Consider the following 27,040-nt stretch of genomic DNA (forward strand, 5'->3'; position numbering starts at 1 on the left):
AATCCAGATGGAGAAAAGCAGCTCCTCCCTTCCCTGGAATTCTCTGCCAGGTTCTTAGTGCCGTCATTCAGCCTCTCTTCTCCCTGATTCATTCATTCCTTTCATCTTCCCTCACAGGCTTTTTTGGTTTCAGCCCCTCCAGTTTGGTCATATCCCTGCTGCCCTGGACATTTTCCAGGTTTCCTACATCCCTTTGAGGCTGTGGGGTTCTTTAAACGGGGCCTGAGCAGGCTGACAATGACCTCACAGGGCCACTATGCGCAGTTGCTATATATAGCTTTGTGGGATCATCCTTCTCTTCCTCCAACCAGCTGAGTCCCCTCAGACCCCAGGCCTCTCTGCCACTCCAGGCCACACTCCCCCACGGCACGCTGAGCGATGAAAAGTGAGTGTGGGGTCCGTAAGACACCCCTTCTTAGGCCCTTAGTGTTTTTATAGCTCCAGTCCTCCGTCCCTCTGTCTCCTCACACCTGTCCAGAGAGCCAGCCAATGACCTAAATCCCCTTTGACTCCACAGAGTGGTGGGCAAAGCGAGAAATTTGGGGAGCAGCCGCTGGGTCACTACCTGTGTTTAAATCCTGGATCCACCATTCTGGGGTGAGTTACTTTACCTCTTGGAGCCTCAGTTTCCTTGTCTGTAAAATGATAATAACAGCATCGATGTTCTGGGAAGATTAAATGAGAAATTGTCTGCAAAGCACTTAGCACAGTGCCTGACACACAGTAAGTATGCAGAAAGTGTCAGCCATTACTAAAATGGTATCTCTTTTGCCTGATAATGAAGCTGGTTCATGGATGTCCAGGGACTGGCTTGAAGCCTTGCTTCAGGTCAACAGGTCTAGGGCCCGAATTAATAGCTGAGACTGCCTAACTCCAAAGCTCTCACTCCAGAGCTTTTTAGCAGAGGCTATGCTCCTCCTGAAAATAACAGTTATACCACTTATTGAGCACCTATTCTATACTGGACCTGAGAACCTGCCATGCAAAATCATTGTATCTCAGCCCTGACTGGTGTGGCTCAGTTGGTAGGGTGTCGTCCCGCAAAGCAAAGGGCTGCCAGTTTGATTCCTGATCAGGACACATGCCTGGGCTATGAGTTCATTCCCTGATCAGGGTGCGTATGAGAGGCAACCAATCGATGTTTCTCTCTCACATCGATATTTCTCTCCTTCTCTTTCTCCCTCCCTTCACTCTCTCTAAAAAGAAATAAATAACATCTTGTTAAAATAATAATAAAGATCACTGTACCTCTAATCCTCACAATACTGGGAAATAACTATTATCCTCATTTTATAATTATGGATACTAGGCTCAGAGAGGTTAGGTAACTTCCCTAAGTTTGCACAGCAAGCAAATACGCAGTCTGGATTTGTACCCACCTTTTGGCATCTCTGGGCCACACCAGAAGAAGAGTTGTCTCAGGCCACACATTGAATACATGGTGACACACAATCACACCAAAGAATCTCATACTGTTTTAAGTAAATTTACAATTTTGTCTCGGGCCTCATTCACAGCCATCCTGGGCTGCCTGTGGCCCGGTGGCCACAGGTTGGACACCCCTGCTGACATGATGGCTCCTAGAAGCCCCACTCATTTCTCTGTGTGTTCTCTAAGGCCTTGCCACAGGTTGACCTGGCAGGCTCCGTCCTAGGCCCTCCCCCTTTTAACTCGGCCTCATCCGAGGATCTCCACTGAGAAGCCCATTGCCCAGCAGTGGGAAAGTCCCTCCCAACACTCCGCCCGGCTCTTCTCCCCAGTCCCACTGCTCTCCAGAGAGGGGCGCGTACTTGGAGAGGGTGGGTTGTTAGGAAGCCAGGCCTCATCGGAGGAGGAGTCTGGCCTTTATCACAGGACCTGGGGGGCACTGAAGATTGCTGATGGGGGAATAAAGAGGCTGGGGGGGGGGGCGGGTTTTGCCCTGTGTCACCCTCAGGCCAGCCAGGCACTGGGACTCCAGAGCAGGCTGGAGAGGCTCCCCTGCCCCCCCGCAGTGCACCCTGGTCCCAGACTGCCCTCACCTGGCCTGGGAGGGCACCTCAGCAGCCATTCTGCCCTGGCGAGGCCTCCTGGAGGACTGGGACTGGGGACCAGGTTTGCTCTTGCAGCCTCAGGGTTCAAAGGCAGCAGGGGAGTCCCCTGTCAGCTGCTGTGGCTTTCCATGGCCCCAGCTCCCAGGCCACAAAGCCACTTAGAAAGTCCCAGATACACTCTCCTTCCCAACTGTAAAGCGTCTGAGACACAATCTGTTGAAAACTGAAGTTCTCTCCCCACCCGTGGCGGTCAGACCTTATCCCCCAAGTGTCCCAAAGAGCCCCCCTGGTGTCCCCTCCTCATCAAGCCTCAAAGAAATGGGCCAGGCTCTCCCCCTCTGCCCTTCCCCAGGTTCCCTAGACACCCTGCACACCAGAATAAACCGCTGACCATCTGCCCTAGGGCCTGGGAGGGGCCACAGGCCCTGTTGCCAATCAGGCCCGGGGAGGGGCTGGGAAGAGAGGGGAGGCAGGCGAGGTGAGGGTGGGACTGCAGGAGGGCACTCCAGGGATCCAGGCTGTTTCCAGCTGCTCCTCAGCCTGATGCAAGCGCTCCCCGCCAGTACCCTACAAACAGCAGTGCCCCACTACGCAGCCAGGACACACTGGAAGCTTCGGCTGGTTGGGGCTTAGGCTGCATCTCTGCCCCAGCTTCTTCCCCCTCTCTGGTCTCTGCCCTCTCCAGGTCAGGGCTCTGCCTCTCTCCCTCCAGGACACCCCTTGCTCTCGATCTGTCCCCACCTCCCCCAGGCTGCCAGCCCCCACCGCTCCCCATCTCTGGCATCAGGGCCCCTGCCCCCACCCCCACCCCCAGCTCCATCTAAGAGGTTGCCCTGGCTTGGTGACCCTACATTCCAGATTCCGGCCCTTAAGGGTTCACAAGGGCTTCCTGCCTCGAGTGAGATCCCTGCCCCCACTCTCAGCTCTTTCCAGGCCTTCCAGCTGCTGGCCCTCCGCAGTTCCCTTCTCGGACACCTCCCCCAGCCCCAGGCCCAATTTAGCTCCTTTAATCTTCCCTGTAATCCAATCTGGCCATTTCCTACCCTGCACTGCACTTCCCAAACTGCCAGTCCCTGGAGAGGGGTGGGGGTAGGGTGGCTTCAGCTCTCCCCTGAAGGGAACACTGCCCACACCTCCCTGGGCCCTGCCGCTGCTGTACCCTCCTCTTCTCCCCAACCCCTAGGAGGCCCCTAGGAGCTCTGGCAGCACAGGCTCCACAGAGCCCAGGCCAGTACCATCCTGCCTCCCCACCTTTGCTCAAGGCAAGGGTCCCCAAATTCCAGAGGACAGAATGTGGACCCAGACTCCCTGGGTTCCTTGGGGAGGTGCTTCCCTCTTCTGGTCTCTGTTTCTCACTTGTAAATGGGGATCACGTCAGTGCATGCAGATTAATTGCGTTAATGTATGTAAAGTTCCAGGTACATAGGAAGTGCTTTTTAAATAAATAAATTATATATATATATATATTTATTTATTTATTTATTCTTAAGAGAGAGGAAGGGAGGCAGAAAGAGGGGAGAAACATCAATGTGTGAGAGGAATGGTGATCTGTTGCCTCTCACATGTGCCCCCTACCCTGTTGCATATGCCCCCGCTGGGCCTGCAACCCAGGCCTGTGCCCTGGCTGGGAATCGAACCAGTGACCTTTTTGCTCGCAGGCCTGAGCTCTATCCACTGAACCACGCCAGCCAGGCAGGCAGTAAGTGCTTTTTAACTGTTAAACAAAAAAATTCTTTTTTTCCTGCCTTGTATTGCAGTGACTTTATTTCCTCCAAGTTAAGACACCATGAATTTGTGAAGACCCTTCATTTATTTAATAACACCATTTCAGGGGGAAAGAGAAACGTTATCATATGAAATGTACAGATTGTCTGTAAGCCATCTTCTAATTTCGCATATGTGTAAATTGTTCAGTAACAATTTTTGTGTAGCATACTCATCTTTACGAGGTCGCCACTTCCACCCAGTCCCTTTTCAGCTTCTGTCCATTCATTGTTGATGGCTGGTGCCCAGCGGTTTGGGCTCAAGTCCTTACTCCCAAATTGTACTTAGCTGAGCCACCTAGGGTAAGAAACCAAAGGTTCTTTGGTTTCTCTAAGCCTCAGTTTTTTCTAAATAGCCAAGATAACTCACAGCAATTGTAGTGAATTTAAACAAGGTAACATATGTATAAGGCGTTGAGCAAGTATTGGATATTCAACGCTGGAGAGCTATCAATATTGTTATGATTTAAAAATGTTTGTTGAGTTGAACCTTGGCTCTCGAAACACTGGGGAAATCATCTAGTATTTCATGGTCGAAGTGCCCTCCAGTGGTCATACTTGGGAACTGCAGGCCTCCTGATGTGCTTGGGGAGTCTCTGCTGGTCCAGGAACTACAATAACTTAGCCACCCCCCAGCCTTCCACCCACCCCAGGCCAGCCTTACCTAACCCAACTGGAATTCTTCACTTTCTTTCCTTTTACAGACGTCTTAGGGGCTTTTAAAAAGTACTTAATAGGATAAAAGACTAGGGGCAGAGCTTTAGCCCAGGAAGGATACATCCTGGACAGAAACTGTCTCTCAAAGCTGTGGGCTGAGTGCCTGCAGCAGGGAGGCAGTAGGGTGGTGGAACGCTGTGTGCTGGGCATGGTTCTCCTCTGACCTGAACACTGTGGGATCTGGCCGGTGAGAGACCCCTCTTGCTGCCCACGTCCAAATACCTTATATAGAACAAGTGTAGCCCCTTTCAGCACCTGTTCCTTGGCTTCAATAGATTCATCACTTGTTCACTCTCCCTTCCTCCCTCCCTCCCTTTCTACTTTCCTTCCTCCCTTCTTTCCTTCCTTCATTCCTCCCTTCCTTCCTTCCTTGCTCCATCCGTCCATATTTATTGAACACTGGCTGTGTACCAAGCCTCACATCCTAGGTGCTGGGGGTTAAAAAGATCAATCTAACACAGACACAAACACTGCTGCCAAGAGTTGTTAACAATGTCCCAGACACCACATGCAGAGTTAATCCTTGCATTTGAGTGTTTACAGCTTCTCTGTGTAGCTGAGAGGGAGGATAGAAGCAGCAACATCAGATCCAGGCTGCCTGTTTGTCACTGACGAATGTGCCCACAGTGGAAGCTTTGTCCGGCTAGGTTTGGGGGCTGACTTCCTCCTCCTGGGCCACCCTGCTCCTCTGAGAAATGTTCCCCATCTCGAACATTGACCAAACGCCCAGCTCCACCTGCACCGGTGTCCCTGATTCCCCTCGCCTTCCCACCACTGCCCTTCGCCCAGGGTCCAGGGCTGGGAGTCGGGGTGGGGTGGTGGTTTCTAACCCACGCGGCTGTGAGTGGCCTGAGGAAGGATTAACTTCCTCAATAATTAGCATCCAAACCCAGCTCACTGGCCAACTCCCTGCTGTCCAGGATCAGGAAGAAGGAGCCTTCTCCCGAGTCATTGGACAGGAGGGTGGCTGGACGTTCTTTTTGGAAGATGGCCTGAGGGGGAGGAAGAAGCTGGGGGAGCATCTTACAAGTGTGCACTGTTCCTGGGACTCTGCGTCCTCTTTGGACTGCCATCCTCCCTCCTTCCCTCCCTGATCAAACTTCTCAAATGTTTCTACCTTTTCCTCAGTACCCCCTTGCTGCTCCGAATCCCATTTCCTCAGAACTCTTCCCAGACGCAGCAGCACGGGCCCCTCACTGGGTCCCCTCAACTCCTAGACCAATGCTGCCCAACAGAAATATAATGGAAGCCACATATGCCATTGTATTTATGTATGTAGTCATTTATTTGTTTTCATAAATAATTTATTTTATTTTTAAATTACAGTTGACAATCAATATTTTATATTAGTTTCAGGTATAAATAATTTTTATTTATTTTTTAAATTATATGTTATCGATTATGTTATTATAGTTGCCCCAAATTTTCTCCCTTTGCCCCCTTCCACCCTGCACCCCCCACTCCCCCAGGCAATCTCCCCACCATTGTTCATGTCTATGGGTCATGTGTGTAAGTTCTTTGGCTGCACAATTTCCTGTACTGTAGTTTACATCCCCATGGCTATTCTGTAACTACCTATTTGTACTTCTTAATCCCCTCACCTCTTCACCCATTCCTCTATACCCCTCTTCCATCTGCTAACCATCAAACTGCCTGGGGTCATGTAGCAAGAGGTTCAGGAGCTGGAGGCTCACTGAGGCTGGCTATTGCTTGTTTGAGAGGATTTAGCAAGTTGTGAAGCAGAAGCCAAGACCAGCCATTCACATGTAAAAACAACTCGGGTGGGAGCTGGGTGGAGATCTCCAGGGCAAGGCCAACAGTGTTAGCCAGGTTGGTGGAGTCTCAGATAGGGCACCAGCCTGCTGGCTCTGTGGCTTCATAGGGAGAGGGCTCAGAAAAAGGACAATGGCCTCTGCCCCTCTTTCTGTCTGGGAGAAAGCTTTCCCTTAGCTCTTGCCTTGATGACAGACACTTCAGTCCCTCCACTTATGCCACTGGTGCCTTTCAAGCATCTGGTCCTGGAGCTCAGAGGGAGTGAGTTTGAGTAAGTTTATGTGTGGGCTTTTTAAGAGGAACTGCTTGGGAATCCAACAGTTTCTTTCACTGACTCAATCCCCACTGGTTTTCGCAGCCCGAAGTTATGGGGATTTATCTTCCCGGCAGTGGAACCCTGGGCTGGGGGCCTGGTGTGGGGCTGGGACTCCTCACTCTGAAGATATCCCTCCTGAATATTCTCATCTACCACACGTGGATATGGAACCAGCCTGTTCTGTGTCTCTGCCCCTCCTACCAGTTTGAGTGGATGTGGATTCTTTAATTCCATAAATTGTCAGACTTCCATTCAACTCGATTTCTGACAGTTCTGAGTGATGGTTGTTTTATATTTTAGTTGTAATTTTAGATGTGGTTCTGCCAGGAGGTGAGCCATGTTTACCCAAGGCGTAAATAATTTTTTTAAGAAATGCTTTTTTAAAAGATTTTTTATTTACTTTTATTTTTAGAGAGAGGGGAAAGGAAGGAGAAAGAGGGAAAGAAAAACATCAACGTGTGGCTGCCTTTCTCACACCCCGCACTGGGGACCTGGCCTGCAACCCAGGTATGTGCCCTGATTGGGAATCAAACCAGTGACCCTTTGGTTCACAGGCTGGCACTCAATCCACTGAGCCATACTAGCCAGGGTGAAGGCATAAATAATTTTCAAATAAAATGGCAAACTGAAAGTTCTTGAAGTATTACTGTCTTAGCTAGTTTTGTGTTTTGTTTTGTCTTTTGGTGACACTGGTTAGGGTAAAGGGCGGACAGATGATGATGGAAGGGGACATGACTTGGGGTGGTGAACACAATACAATATACAGGGGATGTATTATAGAATTGTACACATAGACCATTTTAAATGTTCTGGTAGCCACTTTTCAAAAAGGTAAAAGAGACAGGTTAAGTATTTAATGCATTTTATCCAAAATATTATCATTTCACCATGTAATCAATATTTTTCAATTGAGATACAATATACATAGTTTTTATACATTATTTTATATGTGTAGCCTCTCTCAATTGGCATTAGCCACATGTGGCAAGTGTTCAATAGCCACTTGTGACTGCTGGCTACTGCATTGGGCAGCACAATTCTAGAGCCTCCCTTCACTACGTGGCATACACGGCCTCATCCCAACGTGTCCTGTCTCCCTGGAGAGACCAGACGCCCCCTGGCTTAGGGTCCTCATTTCATTCATCCCTGTATCTCCCCTAGCGCCTTACAACGAACGCCCCACTTGGAAGGACCTCCCCACACGTCTGTTGATGGGAGCGCACGTTGGGGATTGATTTTTGTGGTTTAGCTATGGCTGTAAAGGGCGTTTTATAGATTGCTTCTATAGATGCACCCTGCTGCGATACTAGCAGAAACAAGCAGCCGTGGTTGTCAGCAGAGGCAGAGGCCTTGGGGCAGATGAGGCTCCCCGACTCGCGTGCGGGAAACCCTGCCAGACCACATACCATTTCTCTGGTTTAAGAGCCTGTCACTGCCACCCTGTGCTCCTCCCTGCAACCCCATCTCCGTTAAACCTCGGATATATAGCCCTTGTCAGGGCGCATTACACAAAGGATGAGTCTCTAGCGTTCCTCCACCCGGCTGGGAGCTCCTCAGGGCACAAAAGGAGTTATTCAGGTTGACAAGAGCCTGACCCGCAGCACATATGCAAAGCATGCTTGTCAAGTGCATAAATGAATGGATGTCTGGAGCCGGTGAAGCTTCTCATTCATGGGTTTGTGCATCGCCCCAAAATCTTTATTGAGCACTTACTATGCGTCACTGTGCCAAGCACTGGGGACTCAGCAGGGGACAAGGCAGCTGTGGGCTGTGCCCTCCTGGAACTCATCCTCTCGTGGGGGAAACAGACCATACACAAGAAAACACACACATAAAATAATTAACACACTGCCTGGGGAATGTAGCAAAGGGGCTGAGCTGGAGAATGAGAGTGGAGGTCTCCAATTAGGAAGAAAGCCTGACCCTGGCAGGGTGGCTTGTTTGTTTGGAGCGTTGCCCTGTACACCAAGGGGATGCAGGTTTGATTCCCGGTCAGGGAGCATGCAAGAGGCAGCTGCTCAGTGCTTCTCCCTTTTATCAGTGTTTCTTTCTCTCTCACCCTTAAAATCAATTACAAAAAATATATATGTAGCCATTCTCCGGTGAAGAGGAAAGAAAATGTTTTAAAAAAAAAGATATAAAAAAGTAAAATAAAAATTTAAACAAAGAAGAAGAAAGCCTCCATCTGTAGGCCCCCAACTCAGGGGTCATCATGTAGACATTGGCCACAACAGACTAACCTGAGGCCTGGGAGCCGGGAGGACATCACTGTATGCAATTGCATTGATGATGTCATAATGGGTCCTGCAAGCTGGAGCAAAGGTGTTGGGGCAGGGGGTGGGGCCAGCACAAAAAACAGCTGCCGCAGGTCCAGGTGTTGTCCATTCAGCCTCTGAAAAACCCGGCCCGGCTCAAGAGGACGCGAGCAGGGGACGATGGCGCTCAGCCTCTCTGACACATCTGTTCCCAGCAACTGGCTCCCAGGCCACCCTGAGGTAACTGGGCCTGCGTCTAGGTCTGCCTTCGGTGGGAGTGTCCCAGCCGGTGCAGAGCACCAGCCTGTGAGCCCTTCGCTGTCTTAGGGACTGTGGGGAATGAAAAGATGAATGAGACCTGGTCCAGGCCCTCAAGCTACTGACAAATTAGGCCCTTTGCAAGTGGCTTACAGGACGGCACTCACCACCCTGTTGGCTCCCGGGGGAGGAGCAGTGCTGATGGAGCCACCCCACCCAGCCCGGTCTGGGGCCTGCACTTCTCTCCCTGTCGCCCCACAATGCATGAGCAGTGAGCCCAAGGGCAGACCACCCACAGCATCGGTGTTTTTGAGACTGTAGATGAGTGTTTCTCAGAGTGGTCTCAGGACAGGAGAGTTGTTGGCAGCATGGGTTAAAAATGCACATCCCTGGGCCTCAGCCCAAACCTTCCAAATCAGAATTTTCAAGTGTGGTCCTCACGAATCTTCATTTAAAGAATAACTCTAGGTCATTCTCACCCAAAGCACTGCCCTGGAGTTGAAACATCCACCGTAGTACCCAAGTCCTGCGTCTGTCTGACCAAAGTGGGTCCGTTTCTCTGCCCGAGATGGGTACGAGCTTTTAATGTTTTTATTACTGATGAAAAGCTATGATTCATAGGCTGCTGGTGACCAGATGTCAGCCTGGAAGGAACCAGAGGCCACTGAGTACAGAATTCTCTATATTTTCAGCCCATCTATAAAATGCTTACCTGAGCAGCCACTGTTTAAAGGCCATTAAAATCCCAGACACAGAATAAACTAGTCCCTGGAACTTTATAGATATATTTACTCAAACCCAAGTGCTTGCAAAAAGTAAATAAAAGGGAAGCAAAATGAGCAAGCACCCCTAGAAATACAAACCGAAAGTAAATAGCCCTGTTCACTAAAATAAACAGGACAAATCCAGCGAGGATTAAATGACCTCTAGTCAGGCAAGCTCAGAGCCAGACATGTCCCATCTTGGCTTCCGGAGAAAGGGGCTGTGAGGATCTGTCCCCAACACCTAGGGGTGTGCTCCAAGAGTGCCGTTTAGGGAGGCCAGGGCCAGCCTGCCAGGGCCGACTTTCCCTTTGGGGGTGGGCTGTGCGAGTGCCCCCCCAGACTTCCCTGGCAGCCTGCCAAAAAGCCTGAAACTCTCATGAGGAAGGATCAAAGTGTGCCCTCAAAGGCCTCTGATAAAATGCAAATTTCCTGGAGGTTGAGTGCCTCAAGTCACTATTATTTACCATTTATTCATTAAGGTAGCGAACATTCATTTACCCCTTGCTGTGTTTCAGGCCCTGCACCAGTCACTAAAGATACAGAGATGAGTAAAGCGTGAACTTGGCCTCAGGTTGCTCACAGTTCGCTAGGAGAGACACTGATGTGAGAGATAATAACCGCTACCATTTATGGCTCCTTATTTGACAGACTTCATGATGAGCACCCTACAGGCGTGATCTCATTTAATGCTCATAACCTTATGAGGTTGCTAACTGTTCTCTTTCCCCATTTTACGGATCAGGAAACTGAGGCTCAAAATCTGTGGTATGATGGTAAATGCTTAACAACTAGCTCTCTCTTGAAGACAAAAAAGTGCTGATTTGTTGTGTTTGCCAGTCTTGATAGTATACATTCTGCCAGGCTGATTTCAAGCCACCGGACTGATGTTCCTGGTGGCTTCAGCATACCACTGCAAATATGACCCAGAGCTAATCGATAGAGGAGCCAGGATTTGAACCCACATCTGTCTGATCCTGAGCCTACCATATAACCACTTCGTTTTACTGTCAATAACCATACAAGATTATTGATATTCAAGAGGGATACATCTTAAGACCTTTGAGAAATGCCAGTTTTACAATGCTCCATAAAACTTTCAAGGTTAATAATCAGCACTTCCTTATATCTCTTTGTGTTTTTTATCACCAGCAGGAGCATTGGGTTTTCTTTTGAGGGCCATTTTAAAAACCTTTTTTATTTTGAAAGAATTATACACTCACTCACAGGCGGTTGCAAAAATAGTACAAAAATAGTCCTGTGTACCCTTCACCCAGTTTCCCTCCATGGTTACATTTGCCGTAACTACAGTACAATCTCACAATCAGGCAAGTGACATCGGTGTGTGTATAGTTAGTTCAATGTCTTTTTTTTTCCTAGGATTGCCAGATTTAACAAATAAAAATATAGGACACTCAATTATATTTTGTGGATTTTTTTTTTTTTTTTTTTTTTTTTTACTGTAAGTATATCCCATGCAATATTTAGGACATACTAAGAAATTCTTCTCCTTTTATCTGAAATTGAACTGGTGCCCTGTATTTTACCTGGCAACCCTAATTTTAGCGCCTGTGTAGAGTCATGCCCCCACCACTGTAATCAAGATCCATAACTCCTTCACCACCACAAAGATGGTCCCCTGTGCTACTCCTTTAAAGTCACATCCATCCCTTCCCCCGCCCTTCCTAACCCTTGGCGACCAACCCACCTCTTGTCTGTCTCTGTCATTTGGTCTTTTTTTCACTCAGCATAATGCCTGTGAGATCCATCGAAGTTGTTACAGCACGTATCGATAGTTTGTTCTTTTTTATTACTGAGGAATATTCTGCAAGGGCCATTTCCCACAAAGAACCATTATTTTAAAAAATTTCATTCATTCAAAAAATAGTTACAGTCTCGCTACCATGTGCCAGGTGGAGCAGGTGAGGAGCAGATTGCAGTCCAGGCTGGGGCTTTTGCCTGGCATGTAAGCAAACCCAGCACGGGCACGGGACTTGAAGGTATATGCAAGGGAGGGACGATAATGATGGAGCATATGATGGACACTGGGTAGGAGGGAAGTGGAGACCAGAGGAGTGAGGAACAGGGACAAGGTAGGATTAGTAGTTTGTAGTTCTTGCGGAGGGAAAGCATTAACGCAGCCCTTTTTCTAAAGGTTTCCCTATCTCATCCCCAGTTTGTTTTAAATATCAACATCAAAAGAAACATTCCATCCACTCTCCCTTCCACATGTAGACGCAATTTTCATATCAGAAGGAAATACAGCTTTCTATGGGCCTGTTAACTTCAGGATTTAGTGTTAGATGCTAATCAACAAATGCTTACTAACTTAATAATCAGGGTACAGAAGAAAATAAAAATTACGGTCATAAAACATACTTAAAAATCATCTTTCTAGCTCAGGTTGATGTGGCTCGGTGGTTTGAGCACCAGCCTGTGAACCAAAGGGTCGCTGGTTCAATTCCCAGTCAGGGCACATGCCTGGGTTGTAGGTCAGGTCCCCACTAGGGGGCACGTGAGAGGCAACCGCATATTGACATTTCTCTCCCTCTCTTTCTCCCTCCCTCCCCCTCTGTCTAAAAATAAAATAAATAAAATCTTTTAATAAATCATCTTTCCATTTGTTACTTTTAAATTTTCCTTATTTAGTTTTTGAAAGTAGCCGTGTCTGGTTGGCTCAGTTGGCTGGAGTGTCACCCTGTACAGCAAGAGTCTGCAGGTTCCATCCTCGATCAGGGCACATATCTGGGTTTCGAATTCAATGCCTGGTCAAGGTGCATACAGGGGACAATGACTGATGTTTCGAAAAAAATTTTAAAGTGCAAAAGGATTTATAGGAAAAAAGGAAGTGTCCCTTCCATCCCAGCCCCTCAGCCTTTCCATTTCTCCTTCCCAGGTCGGTTACCATTTTCTTGTGACATATTTTAAACATATAAGAATACATATGTATGTCTGTGTGTTCACACACACAAATGGTAGCATATCATAACAGCTATTCTGCACCTTGTTTTTTTCAATTAATAGTGTATCTTGGAAATTGTTCCTTATTAATATCTATAGAGGTGCTTCATTCTTTGGAACTATATAAATTACTTTTCAAACCTCTCCCCTAGAACATGACTGGTTGGAAATTATAATCTTGCCTGAGCTACTCACTTCAAGGCATCCTGGGAGTTGTAGTTCTTGATCAATTTAGTCTTGTTTGGAAAACAGAACTTCAGTAGAAGACATGTGTTGGAAATTAAAGTGCCCTTCCAACAACACTATCAAAGGACAAATTGTACCGTGTTATGCAAGTTCCTATTCTTATACCCAAAAGCAAACTATTTATTCATTTAAACCACCGAGATATCTACCTGCAATGAGATACCCAGAGCTGTCTTGGCATCAGGAAATCAAGATCATCTGATTCAGCCCCGCTCTGCACCCATTTTAGCAGACGGGGGCAGAGGACACCCCCCCCCCACACACACACCCACGCTTTCTCTTTCTTACAGCATTGCTTAGGTCTTCTGTATCCCAAATCACCCTTAACAATTATGTGACAAATTACTACTTAGAAAGTTCCCTCATAAACTGATGGATCAGCCCTGGCCAGTGTGGCTCAACTGGTCGGGCATCTTCCCGTAAAGTTGAAAGATCACCAGTTTGATTCCCTGTCAGGGCACATGCCTGGGTTGTGGGTTTGGTCCTCGGTTGGGGCACATCGGAGAGGCAACCAATCAACGTTTTTCCTTCTTATCGATGTTTTTCTCCCTACCTTCCCCTCTCTCTAAAAATAATAAAATCTTTTTAAAAAAATAAACTTATGGATCAGAAAAGAATTACATATCAAATCAACTCAAACTGAAGTGTGTGAAACCAATTGCAATGTAAACTCACAGGCATTCGTTAAACCCCAAAAGATAAATAAATGGTAGCACTGTAAACACCAGCTAAGGACTGGCAGGGAAGATTTCCTCAGGAGGCTGAGGGCAAGAATGATTCTCAGAAACTGTTTTGGAAAAGCTAAGATTCCCCCTTGATCCTCCCACTTCATATCTAATACCAGCTTCTTGTCCAGAGATGACCTCTCCTTCCAAATCTGTTTCCATGCATTTCCATGTATATTTTTATAAAATCTAGAAACAAGTTCATTGTGTGAGTTTTACCTAAATGCCCTGTAAATATTATTCGGCAAATTCCCTTTTTTTGCTCAACAATATGCTTGGAATTTTTTCCATAATACAAAAAGTGTGACCTCATATTATATTTTACTACACGTGGTATTCAAACGAATCAGCTAGGGATCTTGTTCTGCATTTCTAAAATGTTCCCAAGTAAACAAATCACACTTTGAGGAACAAAGATGTCATTGGAATATTGGCAAAGTTGTGTGCTAGAGCCAACTCAAACCAGCTCATAGGAACTGATTGCCCAATTTCCAGAAATTTGTGATCCCATTGTAAACACAGCATTAAAAAAATAAATAAATTGCATAAACTTACAATTAAGTAAATTATATTACAAACAGAAATAATAAATACTCAAAAATCATCATTTTCCTAATTATCTTACTGTAAATCTATGCTCTTGATGTTATTTATGTGTTTATCTTTTCTCTTCCTGGCTTCTGAAGAGGATTTTGTTCTGATTTTTATCAAGAGTGGATGTTCAGTTTATGTTTCACTTTCTAAGTTATGCATTTTGGTGGTATTTGAATTTCTCACATTTATATGTACTCTCTTTTTTGTGTGTGATCAGAAGAACATTAGAGATTTTTCTTTGTGTCCTTCCCTTACACATTGTACCCATGGTTCAGCTCTTTTCACTGACCTCAAATATGTCCCTTCCTCAAGAATGTTCTCTTCCTGACCCATTCTGAGGCAGGAGACAGCACAGGAGGAACTCTGAGACTGCACAGCTGTTACTGGCCAGCATCTGGCGTCCTGGTTGCCAGGAAGTGCCTTTAAGCTCTTAGGTAGAATGAATAGCAAACCAAGGCAAGGAGGAGGAAGGAGACATGTCTCACCCACTAACTCGGCCGCCCTGAGCCTGGTCTGATAATATTGCCAGGTGTGCCAACATCACAAGAAACACTATGCTAGCACAGGAGGACGGAAGCCCTTGAAATTCTATGCAGCGTTTTCCACTGTCTGGGAAAGAAAGCCTTGAATCTGTGCTTTCATCCCAGGGCCTGAAAGGCGGGAGAGGGTCCACAGTGCCCAAAGAAAGAGCCCATAAATAACTTTGGGTAACTGCCCCAACTTTAATTAACTGCCTCCTGTAACGTAACTATTTTACAAGATGGGGTCTGGAGCAAGATAAGGATTTGGGCTCCCCACACATACTTAAGTTTGGGTAGTCACGTCCGCCCTGGGAAAGCTGGCACCGCATTTACCTGTCAGTCAATATGTTACTTTTTTACTACCATCCCACCAACCAAATAAGTCCTCCAAACAAAAGACTAGCTCTCTTGGCTCTTGGCTCTCTGGGCGCCGGGCCTCTGGCCATCCAAGGGCCAGCCACCCCAGCCTTCAGCTGCCCTTATTTACGCCATCCTGCTTTGCCCTGAACCTAGGCCTTTAGGCACCCCCAAGCCCACTTTAGCTAGGCTCGTCCTCTTCCATGGGAATGGATCATTAATAAACTCTGATTGCATGCTAATAGATTTGCTGATCTGTAATTCTTTACATGTGTAAAAAGAACCAGGTTTCTCCTATCAACAATTCAGCACTGAAACTTATACATAATGGCTTTTTTTTTTTTTAAGATTTATTTTTTTTAGAGAGGGGAAGGGAGGGAGAAAGAGAAGGAAACATCGGTGTGTGAGAGAAACATTGATGGGTTGGCTCTCGCACGCCCCCAGCTGGGGACCTGACCTGCAAACAAGGCATGTGCCCCGAGTGAGAAGAGCCAGTGACCTTCTGGTTCACAGGCCAGCGCTCGATCCACTGAGCCACACCAGCCAGGGCCATAATGACATTTCATTAAGTGGCTAGGGAATGCCGTGGACATAACCTATCAAATAGTGTATATTTTCTTGAACACTCCCCTGCAATATCTATGCCTCTGAAGTGAGGGTTGCAGGACCTTTCTACATGCTCCCCACTCCCTGGACTTTCCCACCCGGTGCATCAGGGAAGATTGTTCCATCCACCTGTCATCCCGGCAATGCTGCTAACAGCCCCCGTGGCAGGACTCCGGGGCCACCAAGAGCCCTGATCTGAATCCATGGTTAGACAGGTGAACAGTTTGTTACATTGTTACTCACCAGTCTTGACATAGGAGTATTAGAAATGCCTCCAAGAACATATGGAGCTTTTTTTCTGTCCTAAAATGTGGGAAGAGTGCGTATATCAGAGTCAAACCCCAGATGCCTCCAAACAGCTGTGTGATCTTGGGCAAATCATTAACTTCTCTGCCCCTCAGGGGCCTTCCATTTAACATAAGACTTACCAAGAAAAAGAAAGGCCCAGGAAAGATCTGAGAAGGGTTGTTCCAGGCCCCTGGAATTGAGTCCAAACCCCACCTCTGCCATTTACTACCTTGGACGAGGTTACTGATCTCTATATGTAGGTTTGTTCATGTATAAAATGATGACAGTAAAAAGTACAAAGTTGATAGGGCAGGTGTGAAGATTAAATGATAGGATACGATAAGCTTTATCATAAAGCTAAAGGTCATGGTGAGCGCTCCGTGACCATTAGCCATGTTGTTTTTATTATCACAGGGTGCCTGTGGCGAGAGAGAGCACTTTGTACAGTACCCGTCGGATCAGGTGAGCGGGCAGGGTCGAGTTTTTTCTGAGACTTTCTTACCCCCTGGAGGGAACGGGGCGGTGGTTGGCGGCTGTCCTACCACCTCCCGTGCGGCAGAGGGCCCCCGCTATCGCCACAGAAGGAGCAGCGAGGGCGGGGCGGGGCGGACGGCGGGGGCGGGGCGGACGGCGAGGCCGGCGCTGCGCGGGGCGGGGCGGACCTGCCGGCGGAAGGTGGGGTTGGCCAAGCGCAGGGCCCTGGTGGGTCAAGTCCAGCCCACGAGTGGGACCGATGCAGGTAGGTGGCCACCGCCTGCCTCGCTCAAATTTCTGTCTCAGACCCAGCCCGGCGCTGGTTTGTGCCCAAGCTCAGGAGAGCTTTGGGGTGGGGTCCTGAAGTGAAATCGAAACTTCGACCCCCGGTGACCTGACCTTCCTGGGGTTGGAAAGGGGAGGACTGCGAAAGACTGTCGGACGGGGGAGAGTGGTGGAGGGGAGATGGGGTATTACCTGGTGAACAGGAGTTTTAATTTCGAAAAGGCGTCGCGCACCTAGTGCTGGCGCGCTCAGAGTTAGGGACCGGCTGGGGAGCTCAAGAGTTTGAGACCTGACTCGGATTTCTCAGCTGGGCGGGCACGTAGGGGTGGGACAGAGTGGGCCGGGCTAAGGGCAAGGGGGCGCGGCGTCTTCGACGAGTGGACGGAGATCGTTGCTTTGGGGATTTCCGCAAAGAGAGGTTCGACCTGGCATCTGCGTCTCTCCGTCCGGCAAGGGGAAGAAGCAGAGGCCTGAGCCTTGGCGCGATCAACTCTGGGGGTTTGAGTGGAAGTCCCCGGAGACTCTGAGCACCCCTCTCCCCTAGGTGGCCATGAGCGGCAGGGCCCGAAAAGAGGCGGTGCAGGCTGCCGCCCGGGAACTCCTCAAGTTCGTGAACCGGAGCCCCTCTCCTTTCCATGGTAAGTGACCAGAGCAGCGAAGGAGGTTGGGGGCCGGTGTGCCGCGTATCGGCTTCCATCGCTGGAAAAGCGGGTTCTTTACCTACAGTTGTGGCCGAGTGTCGCAGTCGCCTCCTCCAGGCTGGCTTCCGTGAACTCAAGGAGACAGAGACCTGGGATATCGAGCCCGAGAGCAAGGTACTATAGGGATGGGGTGGGGACCAAAAGGCAGGTTCCTAGGCTGGGGCTCAAAGTCCTATGTGCCCGCTGGCTGGCTAATCAAATTCACCAACCCTCTTCTTCCCCCCACCCCCAACCCCCACGACCAGTACTTCCTGACCAGGAACTCCTCCACCATCGTCGCTTTTGCTGTGGGAGGCCAGTATGTTCCCGGCAATGGTTTTAGCCTCATTGGTGCTCACACGGACAGCCCATGCCTTCGGGTAAGGAGCTTGGGCTGTGCTGGAATGGGGGAAGGCATGGGGGAGCGCAGCATGCAGGGCAGAAGAGAGCCAGGAGCTGCGTCTTGGGGGCACTGTTCCTTGGAGCAGGGTCAAAGGCTTTTCGGCCTCTTCCTCCACACTGTGGGCCCTTCTCTGTCACTTGTATTCATTCTACATTACTTAGCTTGGGAACAGTTTGTCTCATCTCCAAATCACGCCACGCGGCTGTCCCTGATCTCTCATCCCCCATCTTCACACCTAGGTGAAACGGCGATCCCGCCGCAGCCAGGTGGGCTTCCAGCAGGTTGGTGTGGAGACCTATGGTGGTGGGATCTGGAGCACCTGGTTTGACCGTGACCTGACCTTGGCTGGACGCGTCATTGTCAAGGTAGTGGCTGGGGTTGAACCTGGGAGGTTCTCAGTTTCAGCTGCCTGAAGACGGGCTGGCACTTTCCTTCAAGGAGCCTGTGGAGAATGGCCCAGGGGAAGGGGGTAGAGGCAGCCCAGGTTTGAGGACCGCCTGGTTTAGTTTGTGTGAAGTGGGGGCTTTAACCAGCCGTGGTTGAGAGGCACCCTGGGCTAACCAGGCCTGGTTGGCCACAGTGCCCTACCTCAGGCCGGCTGGAGCAGCGGCTGGTGCACGTGGACCGGCCCATTCTTCGCATCCCACACCTGGCCATCCACCTGCAGCGAAATGTCAACGAGAACTTTGCGCCCAACATGGAGATGCACTTGTGAGACTGGGGCAAGGGCTGTGGTGCGTGGGCGGGGTGGGGTGTGGCACCAGGTGATAGCAGGGGCCCCGGTGGATCCTGGGAGAATACGACCTAATGGTAGCCACCGTCAGGTTCTCTGCTTGGGACCCAGCTGATGTCCAAGGGCCCTCACAACTGTGCCATTTGGGGGGTGAACTGGGAATTGAAGGGCAAGGGCCCCCCCATCAGGAGATGCCTGAGTTCAGGGGTGCCCTGCCCTGCAGTGCTTTCCAGCCCCCCCGCAGCCCCTCCTCCTGTGTCTCCCCACAGAATCCCCATCCTTGCCACAACGGTCCAGGAGGAGCTGGAGAAGGGGACTCCCGAGCCAGGGCCTCTCGGGGCTACAGTAAGACAGTGCCCTGCTCACAGGGGGGCTGAGCGGGTGGGGAAGGGACCCATCCCCTGAGAAGGGGGTGGGGGAGCAGACCCTCCTACCAGCACCCTTCTGCCCTGCAGGATGACCGACACCACTCGGTCCTCATATCCCTTCTCTGCGGCCACCTGGGGCTGAGCCCCGAGGACATCTTGGAGATGGAGCTCTGCCTGGCCGACACCCAGCCTGCGGTGAGGAACAGGGGGGCACCTCAGCCTGCCTCAGTGTGTCCCCTGAAGCACTCATCGGCTGTGCCAGTTCCCCAGCCACTCTCACTCCTGTTCTTCCTGGTAGACACTGCGCACCTCTGTCTCCAGGGCGGTGGCTCTCAAAAAAATGGCAGTTTCCCACTCGAGACCTGCCTCGTCTACCTCTGGTGTAGAGCCTGGGAATTGGCTTTTCCACAGATTCCCTTGGAGTTTCTACTACAGGTGGCCCTGTCTGCTGTGACCCACACTGGCTCTGAACCTCTGAGGGCAAGAGGCCTCGATGTGGCCGCCCTTTTTCTGGAGTCTGCCCTCATGCCCCCGCCAGCTGCCGACCGTAGGACATTGCTGAGGCGTTGGATGTTCAGTCCTGTTTGAACATGCACTAAGCTCCTGTGTCTTGGCTGGTTTCCCTTTTTGTTCCTCTCAACTTTCCTTGTGACCATTCAATTCCACCCTTTTCCTGTCCCAGGAGCTGTAGGCCTGCAGCTTCCTGTCCCTCCGCCCCAGCCCATTCTCCGCTCAGCCCTGCACAGCAGTCGCAGTCCTCAGCCAGAGGTCAGGGAGGGATTGTGCAAGGAACCAAAGACGTAGCTCCATCGCCAGCCCTCGAGCAGGGAAAAGCTGGTAAGTGGGGATGAGGGTTTAAAGGTCAGGCCGTCTGTCCTGTCTTTCTAGGTCTTGGGCGGTGCCTATGAGGAGTTCATCTTTGCCCCTCGACTGGACAACCTGCATAGCTGCTTCTGTGCCCTGCAGGTGAGGAGCTGGGCCACCCCGAGGCAGCACCCAGCACCAGAAGAGGTGGAGTGCTGGGGTGCGGGGACTGCCTCAAGCCCCAGCGAGCTGGGTGGCAGCTTCGGCCACCCCCGCAGTCTGCCAGTGCTGGGGGACCACAGGGAGGGGCCCAGGTGCTGCAGCCTTAGTGTCGCCCCTCTTGGCTCCACCCTTGCGCTGGTCTGGAGGCTGGGGCTGCAGTGGGGAAGGCTGAGAGATTGTTTTAGGCACCACGGTGTCTTGTCCCAACCCTGTTCCTGCTGCCTGTCTTTGAAGTTCACCTCGGCTTCCGGGGAAGGAGCGTAGCCCATCAGGCAGCATCATCCACCTCCCTCTGCTGCTCCCTACCCCCCACACTCCCGGCTTAAGCCCACCCAGCCTTCTCTGTGCCTTGGGATCTCAGGGCGTGGTCTCTCTTCTCCGAGCCACCTTGATAGTCCCACCTTCTCTTCTATTACCCTCACCCTTCCCTCCACCCTTTTTGTGCTGCTTTTTCCCTTCCCATCCTGTTCTTAGAGACAGGCTTTGGGCTGTAATTAAGACCAGAGCCAGACCTGGGAATCATAGCCACTCCTACCACCAGCCAGCCAGTCATGTCACCGTGATGGCGCTCCAGTCACCCTCTTGGGCCTCAATCTTTTCACTGAGGCCACTTAGTTTGCGTGATCTGTGTGGTTTTTCTGACTTCATGGGGTTCTCAGCCTTTGCCCTTCATCTTACACATCCGCCCGTCTTCTGCATGGGAAAATGTGGGAGAAGGACGCCCAACGGGTGGCTTCTCCCATCCCTCAGCTTCCCTGCCACCCTCACCCAGGCAGCACCTTCAGAGGGAAAAGCCAGCGAAAGCCACGCCTGCTTCCCTCTGGCCTTGATGACGGCAGGCGGGTCAGGGTGGGCCCCTCCGAGGTGTTGGTGGGCTGATACGGAAGCAAAAGGGGTGAGGGTGATGCTCTTGATCCCTCCCCAAACCAGGCCTTGATCGACTCCTGCGCAGCGCCTGCCTCCCTGGCCGCGGATCCTCACGTGCGCATGATTGCCCTCTACGACAACGAAGAGGTATGCGGAGGGCTCCGGGGTCCCTCCATGGCCAGCCTGTGCCAGGCACCCCCGGTGAGCTGGCAGGGAGGACACCGCCTGTGCACCGTTAGCACGGGCCCCCTCTGGCTTGGCATTTACATGCCTCTGGTGTTACCATACCTCTCCTGTTCTCTGTGTGCCACGTGGACGGTGCCCTTCCGGTTTCAGAGCCCCAGGGCCCAGCACGTTGTGCCTGCTGGTGTTGGGGTGCACTCCTAGACTCTGTGATAGAACTTGAACAGCTGGCTCGGTCTCTCTCACGTGGCCGCACAGGTCAGAGTTAGCAGTTCAGGACAGAAGTCCTGGCCTCCTGAACACAGGCTTCTATCGCAGGATCTGGGGTGCTGTTCCAGCTCATGCCATAGCGTCTGTACGGAATGAGTGGGAGGGGAGAAAAGGGCATATGGGGAGTGCATGCTCATCCTTTTAAGGGCACATCTGAAAGGTGACATTCACCATTGCCTACGTCGCCCAGAACTTATTAGCATGGCCACGTGTGGCTTTAAGGGAAGCCAGGAATGTCATCTCCCCCGGGGAAGTTGTGTGCGTAGCTATGGCTTTGGTGTTCCGTTATAGAAGATGCCAGGGACAGTTAGAGTCTCTGTCACACACGTACGAGAGTCATCCCCATGGTGGGGCACCTGTGCTGAGCCCTAGTTACAAGGGTCGGGGAGGTGGCAGGGGGGCAGTGCAGGAGGCCCAACAGAAAGGGCTGTTTCTGCCCCCGAGGTGACTGGAAATTAGTTTGACCCCAGCCCGCCATCAGGGTTTTGGTGACAGAGGGTTGGGGAAGTTGCTGATAACACCCGGCTGACTCTGTGAAGTCCTGGCCCAGGGTGAGCATCGGGCCCCTCCCCCTGGCCCTGACTCAGGCCGTCAGCCCGGACCCCCACAGCCAGGTCTCTGCTGTTGCCAGGTGGGGTCCGAGAGCGCCCAGGGGGCACAGTCCCTGCTGACGGAGTTGGTGCTGCGGCGGATCTCGGCCTCAGCCCAGCACCTGACGGCCTTCGAGGAAGCCATCCCCAAGTCCTACATGATCAGCGCAGACATGGCCCATGCCGTGCACCCCAACTACATGTGAGTGTGCCGTGCCAGGCAGGCGGTCACACAGTCTTCACTGGAGACCCGCGCGTGACCCTGGGCCCTGGTCCGTTCACCCGGGAGGTTCACTGGGGACTTCCTTTGACTGCTCCAAGGCTGAGCTTGGTCAGAGTCGTGTAAGGCCACATGCCAGGTATGTTGAATAGGCTCTGTCTGCAAACTTATTTCCGTCTGTTGCTAGAGGCTGCCTAGAACACTGTTTGGCACGGCTCTGAGGTCCTGCTGGGTTGGTGGGAAAACGTGCTGTGATCCATTAGTGACGTCTGCTGTGGGAGAGGTGGTGGGTGTTGATAGGCCCAGCTCCTGTTAGCCATCCCTTGCCCTTAAACTGTCTCTTACAGGGACAAGCATGAGGAGAACCACCGGCCCTTATTCCACAAGGTGAGATGCTCCCGCTCCTTTCCTAGGGACTCGGCTCGGCGGGTTCTGGGCCTCACCTGGGCCTCACTCTTGCTGCCTGGTTTCCCCTCCGCAGGGTCCTGTGATCAAGGTGAACAGCAAGCAGCGCTATGCCTCAAATGCAGTGTCAGAGGCCCTGATCCGCAAGGTGGCCAACAGTGTCGGGGTGCCCCTGCAGGTGAGGGCGGGCCCTGCCTGGGCAGCGGGATTGGGGGCACAAGCAGGTGGGCCCCCAGTGAGGGGGGCGCATGGTAGACAACATCTGGTGGAGAGGGTTCCAGTAGAGTGAGGACAGCGGGGGTTTTGAATACAGGCAGAGCTGGGATCGGTGCTGGTTCAGACACGGTACTGGCCAGCCCTGTGGCCTTGGACTAGTCTCCTAATTTCTCTGAGTCTCAGTATCTACACCTGTAAAACGGGCTGATAACAATGCCTATTCTGCTGGATTTCTCTGAGGATTAAAGGTACCGTGGGCTTGCGGCACGTGGTGAGTTAGTCCTGGCCTCTTCCCATCCAGCATCCCCAGCTCCACTGCGTCTCTCTTAACACACCCTGGGGACTTCCTCAAGGGAACTTCAGGTCTGGGGAGCTTGGAACTCCAGCTGTTCATTTTCTTTCCCTTTTTTTTTTTTTAAAGATTTATTTACTTTTAGAGAGTAGTGGGGAAGGGAGAGAGGGAAACATTGATGTGTGAGAGAAACATGGATTGGTTGCCTCTGGCACACCCCCAGCTGGGGACCCAGCCTGCAACCCAGGCACATGCCCTGACTGGGAATCGAACTGGCAACCTCTCAGTTCGCAGGCTGGCACTCAATCCACTGAGCCAAACCAGCTAGGCTCCAACTGTTCATTTTCATCCTTGCCTTGGCAGTGGCCCACCCAGTTGAAGGTATAGGTATAGGTATAGACTCCAGGAGTACCTTGGAGGTATTACAGGTTCAGTTTTAGACCTCTACAATAAAGCAAATATCTCAATAAAGCTATCCACACTTTTTTTTTGGTTTCCCAGTGCATATAAGTTATGTTTAGCCCTGGCTTGTGTGGCTCAGTGGATTGAGTGCTGGCCTGCGAACCCAGAGGTCACCAGTTTGATTCCCAGTCAGGGCACATGCCTGGGTTGCTGGCCAGAGAGACAACTGATCCATGTACCTCTCGCACATCAATGTTTCTCTCCCTTTCTCCTTCCCTTCCCCGCTCTCTAAAAATAAATCAATAAAATCTTTTTTTTTAAGTTATGTTTACACTGTGTTGACCATTATCTGTGCTCTAACATCATGTCTAAAAAATAATGTACATACCTTAATTGAAAAATACTTCATTGCCGGCCCTAGCCAGGAGGCTCTGTTGGTTAGAGCATCGTCCCTGTATGCAAAGGTTGTGGGTTCGACCTCTGGTCAGGGCACAATACAAGAAACAACCAATTAATGCATAAATAAGTGTAAGAACAAATTGATGTTTCTCTTCGCCCCCCTTCCTCTAAATACTACATACACACATACATTATTGCTAAAAATACTAACCTTCATTTGAGCCTGCAGCAAGTTGTATTCTTTCTCCATGTTGATCAGGGTGGTGGTTGGTGAAGCTTGTGGTGACTGTGGCAATTTCTTAAAATAAGACACCAGTGAAGTTTGCTGCATTGGCTGACTCTCCCTTGAACGAATGATTGCTTGGTAGCGCGCAGTGCTATTTGATAGAGTTTTCCCCACAGCAGAACTTCTTTCAAAATTGGAGTCAGTCTTCTCAAACCCTGCAGCTGCTTTATCAGCTAAGTTTATGTATAATAATATTCTAAATCCTTTGTGGTCATTTCAACAATCTCCACAGCCTCTTCTTTAACCGGTACCTCTTCTTTCTATATCTCAAGAAAGCACTTTCTTTGCTCATCCTTAGCAGCAACTCCTCATCCGCTAAAGTTTGCCCATGAGACTGCAGCGGTTCAGTCACATCTTCAGGTTCCACTTCTGGTGCTAGCTCTCCTGCTGTTTCCACTTCATCCGTAGTCACTTCCTCCACTAAAGTCTTGGACCCCTTAAAGTCATCCATGAGGGTTGGAATCAGCATCTTCCGAACTGTTAATGTTGATGTTATGACCACTTCCCGTGAATCATGAGTGTTCTTAATGTTACCTAAAATATTGGTCTTCCATAGACTTTGCCCAGCTCCATCAGAGGAATTGCTATTGATAGCAGCTGTAATCTTACAAAATGTATTTCTTAATTAATTAATTAATACGACTTGAGAGTCAAAATTACTCCTTGGCCCATGGGCTCCAGAATAGATGTTCGTTTAGCAGGTGTGAAGACATGAGTCTCTTCGCCCATATCTCCACCAGGCCTCTCGGGTGACCGGGTGCATTGGCAATAAGCAGTCATGTTTTGAGGGACGGGGTGTGGCCCGCCATGGTAATGGCTGCAAAGCTGAGAGCTGCGCTGCATGGACACAGGGGTCCTATGGTCCGCTGCGGCCACTGCTCCAGCCTGTCCACGGGTCCCCAAGGGCCCCCCTGGGCCATGACGATCTGTGGCTTCCAGAGCAGCCACCAGGACTGCCCTTCGGGCCCTGGAAGCGATGGCAGCCAAGACCCACATCATGAGGTCGGCAGATGTGAAGTTAGCTGATAAATTGCATATGCCATCTCTCCCCCAAATACTGTTTGGAGACAACATTCTGAGAATGCAGCGTGGCTCGGGCTTTGGGATTGAGTTCAATGCTATAGATGCTTTAAGACATGTAGACAACTAGGAATGCTTACAGTAGCCTGTGCGTGCGAGTGGCAGAAAGGCAGAGCGGAGGGTGAACACTCCAAGGTGGTTATTAAACCATATGATTGGGGTTTTCCATTGTTATTGTTGGTTTATTTTTAATCCCACCCAAGGACATTTTTTTTTCACCACTGTTTTAGAAAGAGAAGAGCAGGGGAGAGGGAGAGAGACTGATGTAAGATAGAAACATTGACTGGTTACCTTCTCATATGCGCCTCCACCAGGGATAAGTTCCACAACTTAAGGCGTGTGCCCTGACCAAGAATTGAACTTGCAACCCTTTGGTCTGTGGGACAGTGCTCCAACCAACTGAGCCACATAGGCCAGGGCGAAAATGTATTCTCTATGGGAGGCAAGATGGTGGTAGCTGGAACTTGGTTAGTGGTAGTGTAGATGGGGAGAACAGGACCAGTTCAGAATGTACTGTCCTTTGGGCCTGCCATTTAATGTTGATTTTGTACTGGTCACATCCGCTTTCCAAGAAAGGTAGAAGTAGACCACCTGCCAGGCCCCTCCAGCCCTGCATCTGTAAGGTGACTTCCTTCTTGGAGTTACATAGCACAGGCTGCACGTTGCTCATAAGCCTCTTCGCCTCTCCCTAGGATCTTATGGTCCGGAATGACTCCCCCTGCGGGACCACCATTGGACCTATCTTAGCCTCTCGGCTGGGGCTGCGTGTCGTGGATTTAGGCAGCCCCCAGCTGGCCATGCACTCCATCCGGGAGACAGCCTGCACCTCAGGAGTCCTCCAGACTATCACCCTCTTCAAGGTGACTCCCCCTCCACCAGCACTGGGGCTGGGCTCCCTCCCCGCGCCCCCCCAGGGCCAGGATTGGTTGCTGGCGCCACATCACCACCATGATATGGCTGGCCTAGGTGATGGGGCTGGTTGTCTTGGTGCCACCATGTAGAAAAAGAGGGGTCCCTTATTTTTCTCAAGGTTCAGGGGCCCAGATCTGCCCCCAGAGGATAATGAGGGGACAGAAGGGATCAGGGGTGGGAAGGCTGGGGTAGTTGTCACGTGTGGGCGAAGCACCTACGCTTCTCTTGCTGGGGCTCTGTTGGCGGGAGGCGAGTGGCGGGGCTGCCCCATCTGGTCTCCACTGATGCCAAGTCCTGTTTGCCCCCCATTTTAGGGCTTTTTTGAGATGTACCCTTCTCTGAGCCGAAACCTCTTAGTGGATTGAGGCCTCCTGGAAAAACTTCTCTTGCACTCGAGAGGGGAAGTTCTCAGCTGAGCTGAAGCTGGATTATTAAAGTGGATTTTTCACTCAGACTCATTCTCTTGTGCTTGTTTGGCGATCGGAAGGGTGGAGGATCAGCCTGGCCCAAACCTCTGGAGCCAGAACAGAGGGGAGGTGGGGGTGCAGGGAGAGGAGAGTGCAGCTCCTGGGAGCTGACGGGGCGTGATTTCCAGTCTCTGGTCCCTGCCTTACGCGCATACCTGAAGTGGGCAAAGGGTGGTGGGTCCACAACGGGAAGGTCATTTCTCCTGGCCTCAGCCCTCCCCCTGGGAAGCGGCCTCAATGCTCTTCCCCACTTCCATTCCCAGGATCGTCCCGAAGCCCAGCTCAGCCCTCTGAGGTCTCAGGGCTCA

At 50.7% G+C, this 27,040-nt stretch overlaps 1 protein-coding gene across 2 annotated transcripts; it reads left to right on the plus strand.

The window, feature by feature from the left end:
- Positions 1-304: 304 nt before the first annotated feature.
- Positions 305-26,706, plus strand: DNPEP (aspartyl aminopeptidase). Of its 2 annotated transcripts, XM_054586142.1 has the most exons (17): positions 305-385; positions 518-597; positions 16,589-16,636; positions 17,478-17,571; positions 17,660-17,748; positions 17,880-17,993; positions 18,256-18,381; positions 18,597-18,727; positions 19,019-19,094; positions 19,205-19,312; positions 20,006-20,083; positions 21,074-21,157; positions 22,095-22,255; positions 22,621-22,660; positions 22,755-22,856; positions 26,046-26,213; positions 26,580-26,706. In XM_054586142.1, exons 1-17 carry the CDS (start codon positions 379-381, stop codon positions 26,628-26,630), a joined length of 1,557 nt encoding a protein of 518 aa, XP_054442117.1. In that variant the 5' UTR covers positions 305-378; the 3' UTR covers positions 26,631-26,706. The 2 variants fall into 2 exon arrangements, with proteins under 2 accessions (XP_054442117.1, XP_054442118.1); XM_054586143.1 differs by lacking the exons at positions 305-385; positions 518-597; positions 16,589-16,636 and adding an exon at positions 16,813-16,913.
- The last annotated feature ends 334 nt before the right edge of the window (positions 26,707-27,040 follow it).

This window comes from Pteronotus mesoamericanus, unplaced genomic scaffold, assembly GCF_021234165.1.
Source record: "Pteronotus mesoamericanus isolate MK-2021 breed Mesoamerican mustached bat unplaced genomic scaffold, CSHL_Meso_final contig_90, whole genome shotgun sequence".
NCBI lineage: Eukaryota > Metazoa > Chordata > Mammalia > Chiroptera > Mormoopidae > Pteronotus > Pteronotus mesoamericanus.

Excerpts from the sequence above, each read along its gene's own strand:
- DNPEP (XM_054586142.1), top strand. Across the intron at positions 598-16,588 it reads CCTGGATCCACCATTCTGGG|GGTGCCTGTGGCGAGAGAGA; the intron begins GTGAGTTACTTT and ends TTATTATCACAG. Across the intron at positions 20,084-21,073 it reads GCTGCTTCTGTGCCCTGCAG|GCCTTGATCGACTCCTGCGC; the intron begins GTGAGGAGCTGG and ends TCCCCAAACCAG.